The sequence below is a fragment of the Salmo salar genome, chromosome 06 (assembly GCF_965601325.2).
Source record: "Salmo salar chromosome 06, fSalSal1, whole genome shotgun sequence".
NCBI classification, from domain to species: Eukaryota; Metazoa; Chordata; class Actinopteri; order Salmoniformes; family Salmonidae; genus Salmo; species Salmo salar.
The window spans coordinates 54,961,418-54,973,096 of NC_138296.1; the positions used below are offsets into that span (position 1 = coordinate 54,961,418).

The following is an 11,679-nucleotide window of genomic DNA, read 5'->3' on the forward strand; positions in this document are numbered from 1 at the left end:
TCGTGAGTAATTTAGTAAAATGTTAGCGAATTCCCCGGAAGTTTGCTAGTATGCTAGTTCTGAACGTCACATGCTAATGTAAAAAGCTGGTTTTGATATAAATATGAACTTGATTGAACAAAACATGCATGTATTGTATAACATAATGTCCTAGGGTTGTCATCTGATGAAGATCATCAAAGGTGAGTGCTGCATTTAGCTGTCTTCTGGGTTTTGGTGACATTATATGCTGGCTTGAAAAATGGGTGTCTGATTATTTCTGGCTTGGTACTCTGCTGACATAATCTAATGTTTTGCTTTCGTTGTAAAGCCTTTTTGAAATCGGACAGTGTGGTTAGATTAACGAGAGTCTTGTCTTTAAATAGCTGTAAAATAGTCATATGTTTGAGAAATTGAAGTAATAGGATTTTTAAGGTTTTGAAAATCGCGCCACAGGCTGCCAGTGGCTGTTACGTAGGTGGGACGCAAGCGTCCCACCTAGCCCATAGAGGTTAACTCTCCTGAACTTATTTAGGCTTGCCATAACAAAAGGGTTGAATACTTATTGACAAAACATTTAAGCTTTTCATTTTTTGGGGAGGTCTTAATACATATTTCTAATTTGACAATTGAAACAAATGTAAGTTCAGGCTTTAACAAAATGTGGAAAAAGTCAAGAGTGTGAATACTTTGAAGGCACTGTAAATAGCGCACCTGATGCAAACAGTTCCATATGCGAGATTAAAATTAGAGGGGGAATCTAAAGATGCAACAAAAAGAATAACTAGAATTGTGCCTTTGGCTTCTGGACAACGAAAGAAAGTTGATACGAAAACCAATAGAACAGGAGATAAATGCTGGTTTCAATGGCAAATGAGGAAGTCTTCATAAAATAATTAACTCCATGTTTCTGTCATGGGATTTTGGCTTGTCTACTTTGGAGCAAGGTAAGACATGCCTCATAATATGAAGTAAAAAACATCCAGGTTTCAAACAATGCATACTCCAATTGCAAGGTGGTTGGTGACGCGCTGGTAGCCTACCTACCGTATTCATTGCCTAGGCACTCGAATGGAGCACGGGCTTCAATTAGGAGTTGAGAAATAAAAATAGTAGCATTAGAAAGCTGAGATCCCCTTTTTAGCCGTGGCCATCAAGAGTGTTAACACACGATTGCATTTACAATTTGCAGTGCAATGACTGGGTTTCTAAGAACACGTTCCACTCAAGCAGCAGCTCTCGCTGTCTGACGGGTGGTATTATTCTGCTCAAACTAGGCTCTATACGCTGTGCATGTGTGATAAATAAGACACAGGATAAAGTAACGAAAATGCACATGTGCCAACTTAATTGCGCTAAATTATGCAAATTAACCTGTAGACATAAGCATGACCTGTAAAATTTCAGTCATGCTCGGGGCTGAAACAGCATAAGGTCTAAGAGTTGCTTCATTCAAATATTGTACCTTTACCAAACAGAAAGCAGTTTGGCCCTGACAAAATCATCATACCTGGTCAATGTGGTTGCCATCTCCTGTAGGCCAACGGTGCTTGCTAGGGGTGCAACCTCCCAACTGCTCACCAGGTTGCCTCTGGAAGAAGTAGCCAACTGTGGCATCGTCCTGAGAGCGCCCACTCAGTGGAGGCTGTGGGGTGCCTGGGGTGGGGTTGGGGCCCCTATCCATGCCCTGCAGAGGGTGTGGCCCTCCGGGACCCTGCCCTGCTCCCCCTACGGCTGCCAGGGAACCCCCTCCATGAACTCTGACGCCCCCAGCTTCAGGGGCACCGTTTGTGTGCAGCATCCCACCTCGTGTCTCCTGCCAGGCCACGTCATTCATACCTAGGATGCTGCATGGAATGCTCATTCCACGGGGAAGCCTAAGGAAGGGGGAAATAGTACATGTCAGAGGAGGGTTGGTTTACATTGGTTATGGATAGCACTTGTCAAACATTAGGCTGAGGTTTCTGATATTGAATCAACCAAACATACACGTGTATTAACTGTAGCTAGTAAAATAAATAACGATATACTTTTCCGGTCCCTAACGTTACGACAGTTTCCGTTATTTTATTTGTTTAATAAGTTAGCTGAAATGTCTGCAGGACTGCAGCGGAAGCACTGTCAGCGTGATAAATAAGCATCGTCTAACTAGCAACAGCAACAATGTTCTCTGGGGACGTTACTTGCCCTTTCTTTGACTTAGCTCCCTGGCTATCTAGACAACGTATTTATTACATTGTTATACATTGCTAACATTAACGTATTTTAAGCTAAATTAACTATACAACGTTAACTAGCTAACTCCATTACGTTGTAGAAGTGTCCCGAAAGTCCGTGTAACATGCGCTTTGGCCTTCTTAGCCAAACAGCTAAAGTTAACTAACTAACGGTTAACATCAATCGTGAACATACGCTACCTACATCACAGACAGCAGGAAACCAATGTAACGGTATTGATATAGCTAGCAAAACAATGTTAAGTTAGATGGATAGCTAGCTTGCCTACCGTTGCTAGCTTACTTAGCTAGCTAACTTGTTAGCGTAGCCAATCGAACAATGAATGTCTGGCTGGAGTGTTGAAGTCGCCGTTGTCGGATGTGTGTGTTTTGCTAGCTAAATAAATATTACACACGGTAGTAGTGTAGAATGCCGGTGTACCTAGTTAGTAGCTAGCTAACGTTAACCACATATTGTATCTAGTTCGTTAACGTTAGTTTAACTACCTACCGTTAGCTAGTAACGTCATTCAAACACGTTTTACGCGAAATTGATAACATTCGCTAGCTAGCTAACGTTAGCTGGCAATTTCGGCGCATAAGAGTCTCTAGATTACTAGTTAGCGAACGTTAATGTTGGTTGTGTGGTTATTGCTTTCACGAAAATGTTGAATACCACGAGTAGTTAGGTACCTAGCTGGCTACTTTAACTAGCTAGCAAAACCAACTCTACAAACGATGTCTACTGTATAGCTTGCAGACTCGGTTAGTTTAGCATGAAACTGACGTCAGAACAGTTAACTACAGTAGCTAGCTACGTCCACGACTTCCCTGCTCATAACAACAGTCATTGACTGGCAAAACAACCGTTCGTGAACTAGTTAGATAACTAGATAATTAGCTATATTAATTAGCTATAATGGCTAGCTACCTGGCTATCACATTTGTTCGTTAAACTAACAGTAGACAGATGCCAAGATAACTAGCTAACGTTACCAATTCACTTGCAAATCTAGCGTCAACGTTTAATTTGTTCGTTAGTTACTAGCCTAGCTAGCTAGGCAGAGTAAGGGAGGCCCCTTACCTTTTCAGTTTGATCAAATCAGCGCTGTAAAAATCACTAGTGTAGTTTAATAAATGCATACATTGAAGGCATAACTCTCCGTTGTGCACACGCCGTTGAACAGTAAGCAAACCTTGTTAACCGAGTGAAACATACAAATGCCGTCTGGTGAGCTGTATTAACAAAACACCATTGCTGGGTAACTAGCTACACTAACAACATGGCCCCCCTCCAAGTTCCAGAGGGGCCTTACCCGCTAAACAAAAGGGGAAATACTCAACGACCAAGGCAATAATCCACACTTAAAATAGTGAGAATGCGTAATACATCGCATTATATAAACTTAGATACTCACGCGCTGTTTTTTAGAGTGAAGAGCGATGTTTGTACAAAATGTCAGTGGTTGAAATGTATATTGTTTTGTTTCCGTGGAGATCGGTGTTTTAATGATTAGCTACGATTGAACGTGCAATGAAGGAGTTTGACTATCACGCTAGTGCCCTCCCTGCAGTCTATATGCATGTTGTACGTTAGACCTGCGCACTAACATGTCAAACAAGCCAATGTTTGCGATTATAATAAAATAGACTATGAAAAATGACCAACTCATAATTTCTCAATTATTCCCATGTAGTATGCATGATTTCTCTGTATCAATGAAAGTCCACTAGGGAGTCAGTCCAGTGTAAAATTTCAGTAATGCTGATCAATATTTTTCATGATGTTTAATCAATATGACTAATTCCATAGTTGTAACAAAAACCAATTAATACTCAACTTCATATGCTCCTATCTCAATCAATTGTACTTAAATCGCAACAATATGATGTATATGAATAGCTAGGCATTTTGGAACGCCAACATGATTATTGTGAATGGGAACACATCATGGCAGACGCAGTAGGAAACATACTCTACATGAGCTAATTTCAAATAGTCCTATTGGTTTGAGCAATTTTGCAATATTTTATCACCTTTGTTTCATGGGGAAAGAAAGCAAGTTGTTTCATGGGGGACATAGGCCTGCCCGTACTTAGGCCCTGGGAAAAAAACGTCGCGTTGGGAATTGTTATCGTGTTATTTGATGGCCAGCTGCGAGCCACAATTTATTGAAATATAAACATCTTTTTTTTTTGTAGGCCTAGAGCTGGCTCTACTTTAGTATAGGCCTTCTGTGTTTGTCAGATGGATAGTGGCATATAGGCCTATGTCAAATGACTATTCATACATTAAGTTATGTGAATGTGAATTAGGAAACATTTATTGAAAAAAAAAATGTAGGAAATATGCCAAAGACATTGCCAAATTAGTTGATCCCATGTCGGTATCTGGGCGAGACATGATCCTCGTGGTACACTACCCTCCCCTACCGACAAAGCAGGACTGGGATCCAATCACCTCCTTTTTTCGAAATGATGATATCACTTCGGTAGTTACGATTGGATTGCTATATTAGGAAAGCGCCGTGCTCTTTATAAAGCAAGCGCAACAGCGGTCGGACAGGGGAAAATATTTGGGAATTATCGAGTCGAGCGGCTAAACGCGCTTGCATACATTCTAGCCAGAATTCGTAGCTAGCTAACACAAAGACAGCTGATACATAATTGTTTTCGAATGTCATATTTGTTTAAAAGCTAGAATCAAGGGAAAGTGGTCTGTGTCGAAAGCAACAAATGGCAGAGATACGGAAAAAGCTGGTCGTCGTCGGTGACGGCGCGTGTGGGAAAACCTGCTTGCTGATTGTATTCAGCAAAGACGAGTTTCCTGAGGTCTATGTGCCAACTGTATTTGACAACTATGTGGCGGACATTGAAGTGGACACCAAGCAAGTCCAACTAGCACTATGGGACACGGCTGGACAGGAGGACTACGACCGCCTTCGCCCGCTGTCCTATCCGGACACTGATGTCATCCTGATGTGCTTTTCCGTGGACAGCCCGGACTCCCTCGAAAACATCCCCGAGAAATGGGTGCCAGAGGTTAAGCACTTTTGTCCCAACGTGCCAATTATTTTAGTTGCCAACAAGAGAGACTTGCGCAACGACGACAATGTTAGGACCGAGCTGTCCAGAATGAAACAGGAACCCGTGAAAACAGAGGACGGGCGCGCCATGGCCGCGCGAATTAGTGCATATGACTATTTGGAGTGTTCTGCTAAAACAAAGGATGGTATTCGGGAGGTGTTCGACACTGCGACACGTGCAGCTTTACAGAAGAGATCAAAACCCTCCAGCGGTTGTGTAAACTGCTGTTCGTTGTTGTGATTGAATGAACAGCTGACGTAAGCGATAATGTAGCCCCACGGCTGCCAACACCATCAAGACCTGTTGTGCTTGAAACAAAAAACAACTGTGCGTGTCTCCCATCAAAGACTTTCTTGCGAGCCAGTAGCATAATGTTCAAAATAAATGATAATCTGATTATGGATCATCATCTGGATCTATTCTGACCAATGTACCTTATTTGACTCGAATATACAATCAAGTACAACGGACACTCCCTGTGATTTATAATTTACTGAAGAAATACGTTTGTCAAATATTCAAGTTTCTGCCAGAAATGATGCTGTAGTCTTTGAGGATCTTGTTCCAAGTAGCCTACTTGAGTGTCGGGGGCCAAGGCTTGTTGATAAGCAACCAGTGTGTTTGGCAATTTATGGAATCTGTGGAGGGAAATGTAGCCCTATAGCAGAAAGCAGTGCTCAAAAGGGAAAAGCAACGTACAACCTCGAGTTTTAGTGAAGCTTTATCCCCTTATATGGTCACATTGCATTATTAATGTGAAAGAGGTTATTGCCCAACTTTCAAGCCAAGATTCTACTTGCTCAAAGTGTTGGAGCCTACTTGACTGTTTTGAAGAGTAAGCCTTAGACTACATTTTTTTTGGCCAAGTTGCTCTCATACTGATCAAAAAGGCTGTCCATCCTGCCTCCAGTGGGTTTTTTTGTGTGTAAATTGTTGACATTGCATTAAGATGACAGGGTCTGCAGCACTGTAAAGAATGAATGCATTTATTTCACATATTGTATATGGAGTTTCAAAAAGACCCCAATAGTGCAATATATTTTTATGTTTTCAAGTTTGTGTCCCAGTTATTTCAATTGTTTTTAAATAAAGATATGATCATAATGTATAGCCTACTGCCAGTTGAATTCCATTTGTTTGGCCTCTGCTGGTGATGTAAATGCACATGGTAAAACCTAATTATTTTACTTTTGTGTATAACTATCTGTCCCATAATTGATAGGGACAGTTTCATAGTCAGGAATTTAAGGTCACCGTCAATATAGAGATTTAAAAAAAATAATCTTTCAACGCTGACCTATGTGTCTCGTGTTCCTCAGGGTCACAAAGCAATCAACTTATGTAATGCAACTATAGCTTACTGCTAGCGGCAGCTCACCCACATCATGCATGTTTTCACTCCAGCCTTGTTTAGGATAAATGGCAACACAATTCAGGACAACACCAATTACCCCTGATGCAGGAAGGGGTTGGGTGGTGTGGAAAGCTATCAAAAGCAAGAGGAGAAATAAAACAGAAAAAAACAATACTGGAAATAGTATTACAGCACAATAAGAGGAAATGAGCTCAGAGGACTGCTTTCCATTACACCCCAACTACATAGAAACGACTGGAAGCACTGGTAGGCCTACTAAATGTGAAGGTGGTCTGCGGTGGTCAGCTTAGTGACAATGACACAATTCTTTCCCCTTCTACTGTATTGTCTACGTTATTGGTTTAAACTGGGGAGATAAGATAGACAGTTTCTGTTTCTAAAATGGGGATGTTTTGGGATGGTTCTATCAAGAGAACTGTCAGGATATTACACAATAATTGTAAAACTACAATACATTGTCTAGAAACAGGTGCAGTGGAGAAAGAGACATGAAAAACATAATGCAGGAACAACATAGAGGGGGGACTTTTTTTGTAGGACACAGAAGTTCTTGGATGCCCAATCAGGTTACATACAGTTGAAGTCGGAAGTTTACATACACTTAGGTTGGAGTCATTAAAACTCGTTTTTCAACCACTCCACAAATTTCTTGTTAACAAACTATAGTTTTGGCAAGTCGGTTAGGAGATCTACTTTGTGCATGACACAAGTAATTTTTCAAAAAATTGTGTACAGACAGATTATTTCACTTATAATTCACTGTATCACAATTCCAGTGGGTCAGAAGTTTACATACACTAAGTTGACTGTGCCTTTAAACAGCTTGGAAAATTCCAGAAAATGATGTCATGGCTTTAGAAGCTTCTGATAGGCTATTTGACATAATTTGAGTCAATTGGAGGTGTACCTGTGGATCTATTTCAAGGCCTCCCTTCAAACTCAGTGCCTCTTCGCTTGACATCATTGGAAAATCAAAAGAAATCAGCCAAGACCTCAGAAAAGAAATTGTAGACCTCCACAAGTCTGATTCATCCTTGGGAGCAATTTACAAACGCCTGAAGGTACCACATTCATCTGTACAAACAATAGTACTCAAGTATAAATACCATGGGACCACGTAGCCATCATACCACTCAGGAAGAAGACGCATTCTGTCTCTTAGAGATGAACGTACTTTGGTGCGAAAAGTGCAAATCAATCCCAGAACAACAGCAAAGGACCTTGTGAAGATGCTGGAGGAAAAAGGTACAAAAGTATCCATATCCACAGTAAAACGAGTCCTGTATCGACATAACCTGAAAGGCCGCTCAGTAAGGAAGAAGCCACTGCTCCAAAACCGCCATAAAAAAAGCCTGACTATGGTTTGCAACTGCACATGGGGACAAAGATCATAATTTTTGGAGAAATGTCCTCTGGTCTGATGAAACAAAAATAGAACTGTTTGGCCATAATGACCATCGTTATGTTTGGAGGAAAAAGGGGGATGCTTGTAAGCCGAAGAACACCATCCCAACCGTGAAGCACGGGGGTGGCATCATCATGTTGTGGGGGTGCTTTGCTGCAGGAGGGAAAGGTGCACTTCACAAAATAGATGGCATCATGAGGGAGGGAAATTATGTGGATATTGTGGCAGTCCAGGGGGTTTGGTCAAGACGTTTACAAAATAGATGGCATCATGAGGAAGGGAAATTATGTGGATATTGTGGCAGACCAGGGGGTTTGGTCAAGACGTTTACCCGTATCAGACACGGACAGAGAAGGATTAGCTCAGTTTCAAGGGTGTTTATTTAAATAATAGATCAAAAAGAAAAGGATAGGTCTCCTCCATGAGACCCTCTCTGGGACACCGTCTTCTGGGTCTGGCTGTATCCTGTCGGGCACAAAACTGAACTCCCTCTTCTTACCTCTGCAACCGTCAACAATAACACAGGAGTCCTTTCTTCCCCCAATCTCCCTGTGTGCTGCCCTTATGGCAGCTTTATGGGCCTTGCACAGCTGGTGAGCAATCTGCCCTTGATTACTCACCAGCTCCCAATCAGCCCCAATTAGTCCTGGCTGGGGAGCCCATCGAGACCTAGCACGTCCAGCAGATGGAGTATACATCACGAGGCGATGGCTCTATCTGTTACCAGGCCTCGAAGAGTCTCCCCCTGGTGGCTGACCTGCTGTACGCCACAATATATTGAAGCAACATCTCAAGACATCAGTCAGGAAGTTAAAGTTTGGTCGCAAATGGGTCTTCCAAATGGACAATGACCCCAAGAATATTTCCAAAGATATGGCAAAATGCCTTAAGGACAACAAAGTCAAGGTATTGCAGTGGCCATCACAAAGCCCTGACCTAAATCCTATAGAAAATGTGTGGGTAGAACTGAAAAAGCATGTACGAGCAAGGAGGCCTACAAACCTAGAAATGGCAGCAGTTTTACGGGCGCCCAACCAATTGTGTTAAAATGTGGGGGGGTTTTTTCGCGTTATTTGTTACTTATTTTGTACATAATGTTTCTGCAACCGTAGCTTACAGCAAAAAAGAGCTTCTGGATATCAGGACAGCAATCACTCACCTCGGATTAGGCAAAGATTTTTTCTACAACAAGGACAATGCACAAGACATTCTCCAAACACCCCACAGGGCCGACATCCCCGTTATTTGCAAGAGGAAGCAACACAGGTACAGAGGACAAAGAGCCGGGTGCCTGGTCAGGACCCGGAGAAGGCGACTGGGAAAGCTGCCGTTACCGTCAATACTACTCGCCAACGTGCAATCATTGGACAATAAATTAGATGAGGTACGATCACGAATATCCTACCAACAGGACATCAAAAACTGTAATATCCTATGTTTCACGGAATCGTGGCTGAATGACGACATTGATATTCAGCTAGCGGGATATACGCTGCACCGGCAAGATAGAATAGCACACTATGGTAAGACGAGGGGGGGCGGTCTGTGCATATTTGTAAACAGCTGGTGCACGAAATCTAAGGAACTCTAGATTTTGCTCGCCTGAAGTAGAGTATATTGTGATAAATTGCAGGCCACACTACTTGCCTAGAGAGTTTTCAGCTATACTTTTAGTGGCTGTTTATTTACCACCACAGACAGATGCTGGCACTAAGACCGTACTCAGTCAGCTGTATAAGGAAATAAGCAAACAGGAAACCACTCACCCAGAGGCGGCGCTCCTTGTGGCCGGAGACTTTAATGCAGGGAAACTTAAATCAGTTCTACCAAATTTCTATCAACATGTTAAATGTGCAACCAGAGGGGAAACAATTCTAGATCACCTGTACTCCACACACAGAGACGCGTACAAAGCTCTCCCTCGCCTTCCATTTGGTAAATCCGACCACAACTCTATCCTCCTGATTCCTGCTTACAAGCAAAAATGAAAGCGGGAAGCACCAGTGACTCGGTCTATAAAAAAGTGGTCAGATGAAGCAGATGCTAAACTACAGGACTGTTTTGCTATCACAGACTGGAACATGTTCTGGGATTCTTCCGATGGCATTGAGGAGTACACCACATCAGTCACTGGCTTTATCAATAAGTGCATCGAGGACATCGTCCCCACAGTGACTGTATGTTCATACCCCAACCAGAAGCCATGGATTACAGGCAACATTCGCACTGAGCGAAAGGGTAGAGCTGCCGCTTTCAAGGTGCGGGACTCTAACCCAGAAGCTTACAAGAAATCCTGCTATGCCCTGTGACGAACCATCAAACAGGTAAAGCGTCAATACAGGGCTAAGATTGAATAATACTACACCGGCTCAGATGCTTGTCTTATGTGGCAGGGCTTGCAAACTATTACAGACTACAAAGGAAAGCACAGCCGCGAGCTGCCCAGTGACGGATTACCAGGACATGTGCTCCGGGCATGTGCTGACCAACTGGCAGGTGTCTTCACTGACATTTTCAACATGTCCCTGATTGAGTCTGTAATACCAACATGTTTCAAGCAGACCACCATAGTCCCTGTGCCCAAGAACACAAAGGCAACCTTGCTAAATGACTACAGACCCGTAGCACTCACGTCCATAGCCATGAAGTGCTTTGAAAGGTTGGTAATGGCTCACAACACAATTATCGCAGAAACCCTAGACCCACTCCAATTTGCATACCGCCTAAACAGATCCACAGATGATGCACTCCACACTGCCCTTTCCCACCTGGACAAAAGGAACACTTATGTGAGAATGCTATTCATTGACTACAGCTCAGCATTCAACACCATAGTGCCCTCAAATGTCATCACTAAGCTAAAGATCCTGGGACTAAACACCTCCCTCTGCAACTGGATCCTGGACTTCCTGACGGGCCACCCTTAGGTGGAAAGGGTAGGTAACAACACATTCGCCACGCTGATCCTCAACATGGGGGCCCGTCAGGGGTGCGTGCTCAGTTCCCTCCTGTACTCCCTGTTCGCTCATGACTGCACGGCTAGGCATGACTCCAACACCATCATTAAGTTTGCTGATGACGCAACAGTGGTAGGCCTGATCACCGACAACGATGAGACAGCCTATAGGGAGGTCAGAGACCTGACCGTGTGGTGCAAGGACAACAACCTCTCTCTCCTAATGTGTTCAAGACAAAGGAGATGATTGTGGACTACAGGAAAAGGAGGACCGAGCACGCCCCCATTCTCATCGACGTGGCTATAATGGAGCAGGTTGAGAGCTTCAAGTTCCTTGGTGTCCACATCACCAACAAACTAACATGGTCCAAGCACACCAAGACAGTCGTGAAGAGGGCACGACAAAATCTATTCCCCCTCAGGAGACTGAAAAGATTTGGCATGGGTCCTCAGCTCCTCAAAAGGTTTTACAGCTGCACCATCGAGAGCATCCTGACGGGTTGCATCATTGCCTGGTATGGCAACTTCTCTGCCTCTGACTGCAAGGCACTACAGAGGGTAGTGCGTACGGCCCAGTACATCACTGGGGCCAAGCTTCCTGCAATCAAGGACCTCTATACCAGGCAGTGTCAGAGGAAGGCCCTAAAAATTGTCAAAGACT

General features: G+C 43.2%; 2 protein-coding genes across 18 annotated transcripts in view; one reads left to right on the forward strand and one right to left on the reverse strand.

Moving 5' to 3' along the window:
- LOC106607566 (pumilio homolog 2) overlaps positions 1–3,772 on the reverse strand; it is a 43,241-nt gene extending 39,469 nt beyond the window's left edge. For 15 of the 17 annotated variants that reach the window (XM_014204623.3, XM_014204627.3, XM_014204635.3 and 12 more), the window contains exons 1-2: positions 3,280–3,563; positions 1,490–1,856 (exon numbers count right to left, since the gene is read on the reverse strand). In XM_014204623.3, coding sequence (XP_014060098.1) covers positions 1,490–1,856; positions 3,280–3,338 — 426 coding nt within the window. In that variant the 5' untranslated portion in view covers positions 3,339–3,563. Of the gene's footprint in view, positions 1–1,489; positions 1,857–2,485; positions 3,035–3,279; positions 3,564–3,613 lie in introns of those variants that run through there. The other 2 variants (XM_014204629.3, XM_014204631.3) reach the window with 2 other exon arrangements.
- Positions 3,773–4,735: 963 nt separating this feature from the next.
- On the forward strand, positions 4,736–6,392 carry LOC106607565 (rho-related GTP-binding protein RhoB). The gene has a single exon (XM_014204620.3). The coding sequence runs from the start codon at positions 4,932–4,934 to the stop codon at positions 5,520–5,522; it is 591 nt and encodes a 196-aa protein (XP_014060095.1). The 5' UTR covers positions 4,736–4,931; the 3' UTR covers positions 5,523–6,392.
- Positions 6,393–11,679: the final 5,287 nt, after the last annotated feature.

Coding starts and splice junctions, on each gene's coding strand:
- LOC106607565 (XM_014204620.3), top strand. CDS start 4,932: ATGGCAGAGATACGGAAAAAGCTGGTCGTCGTCGGTGACGGCGCGTGT.